Source organism: Camelina sativa, chromosome 19, assembly GCF_000633955.1.
Source record: "Camelina sativa cultivar DH55 chromosome 19, Cs, whole genome shotgun sequence".
NCBI lineage: Eukaryota > Viridiplantae > Streptophyta > Magnoliopsida > Brassicales > Brassicaceae > Camelina > Camelina sativa.
Window position 1 is genome coordinate 24,473,436 of NC_025703.1, and position 2,136 is coordinate 24,475,571.

Consider the following 2,136-nt stretch of genomic DNA (forward strand, 5'->3'; position numbering starts at 1 on the left):
AGAATTTTGTGTGGATATATTCATGTATGACAAAATACGGGACGAGAATTTTGGGAACAAGAATTCAAGCAGAATTTATGCGGACATACTGTTTACTCATATGAATTACGAGGAATGGAGTTTTTCGGGTCAAAAATTTTTAAACATAGCAATCAGACATATTATACGGGTTTGATCGCTTGACAATTATTTTATTTTTTTAAAATTATGCAAAAATAACTTTGCACGTACGTGTGGGTCTGAACCTAGTACAATAATTGTTTAGATATAAACACCAAATGATAAAATGAGGAACAGATAAGAAAATATATCTTTTAGTCACAAGTGAATAGTTTTCTCAATAATCCTAAACACTCAAAAAAAAAATTGATAAGATGATGAGAAAATGTATTATTTGTATAAAAAAAAAAATCAAGACCCTGTTTTATTTAAATTTTCAGTTTCTCTTTCGCATTATAAAGCCTCTGGATACTGTGAACTGAAAAATCAAATCACATCAGGCTCAGTTATCTTTTACTCAACCAATAAGCGTCTAAAAACAAAAACAGAGTTGGTTTCCATTATCACTACCAACTTAAATACACACACACCTTATAATTTTTAATTACATGTTGTGGTATTGAGATGACGAATACATTGTTCTTTTTTTTACTTGTTTAACTAGACCATACTTGAGGTCACACTCAAGTTCTGATAGCGTGCGCAGTGACTGATCTAATTCTTTTTAGTCTGTTTAGATACGCAAGTGGTTGTAGTGGCCTTAATCTATTTTATCGGATTTGATGATCGATTCTTTTATATATATGGGGAACTTGTTTAAACGATTGGGGTTGAAGACATTTCGAACTAAAATCATCAATCATCAGTCTTTTGTTTTTGTTGGCCGAAGAATTAGCACTCTCTAAAGGTGTTCTCGTTTATCTTTTTTGAATGTAGCCTTTTATCCTCTAATTTGTTTGTTTCAAGGTCGAACAGTTTGGCAATGAATACCTAGTTTCTTCTTGGTGTAACCGTGTTTCAAGATTAATATAATTGTGCGAAAAAAAAGATCGATTCCACTCTTTAGAGATGTATTATGTAAGCAAAAACTATCGTAAAGGTTGAAAAATATAGGGGGTAATTACAAAAAGGTAAAAACAAACAGAAAAAGTTGGTAAAAATCAAAGCACAAAGGTCACAAACGTGAAAGCGAATTAAAAGGGTATTGAATTGTGATATTAAAGTGAGACCAAAGCCATAGCTTATTGGTTACACCTTTTTGAAAAACAAAGAATCTCTTTACCCACCAACTCCAGATTTAAGGATCATGCATTCATGCTAATTGGTAGTATATAATTCCTTCTCTAACTTTAAAATGATTATCTTAGGAGAAAAAGTTTGACGTCACATAACTATGGATTTATCATTATCACAAATTGGATTAAGTGACAAAAAGGTCATTACATTAACATATTTTGATTTTTTTTTTTTCTAGAACAATTTATATGTTTGTCTCTTCTACTGGAACCAACCATCCATCATGATACTAGTAGAAATGACCATTGAGAGACAAGAAGCTCACAGTCTTTCTCTACTCTCTCTCAAAGCTATAAGACATTTGACACCCCAAAAAAACAAAAGACAAAGCTTTCTATGCTGTTCTGTTCTGATGTCCAATGTTGTCGTCAGCAAAGCATAATAAGATCAACCATAGTGCTTTTTCAATTTCCTCATCGTCATCATCATCATCAACAACATTAGCATCAGCATCATCAACATCATCCTCCCTAGGGCAGAACAAGTCTCAAGTCACCATGGAAGAAGTATGGAAAGAATTCAACCTTGGTTCGCTTCACTACCATCGCCAAGTAAACATTGGTCATGAGCCAATGTTAAAGAACGAAAACCCTAATAACTCTATCTTTCAAGATTTCCTCAACATGCCTCTGAATCAACAACCACCACCACAACCACCTTCTTCTTCCTCAATTGTCACAGCTCTCTACGGCTCTCCTCTGCCTCTTCCTCCTCCTGCCACTGTTCTCAGCTTAAACTCGGGCGTTGGCTTTAAGTTTCTTGACAACACAGATTCTCTTGTTGCTTCTAACCCTAACTCCTTTGAGGAATCTGCAAGTTTTGGTTTTTTTGCTAAGAAAA

At 33.9% G+C, this 2,136-nt stretch overlaps 1 protein-coding gene across 1 annotated transcript; it reads left to right on the forward strand.

The window, feature by feature from the left end:
* Positions 1,480 to 2,135, forward strand: LOC104768163 (bZIP transcription factor 27-like; the record flags this gene model as incomplete). Its single annotated transcript, XM_010492088.1, has 1 exon — positions 1,480 to 2,135. A coding segment is annotated over exon 1 (480 nt), but the record flags the coding sequence as incomplete, so codon positions are not given.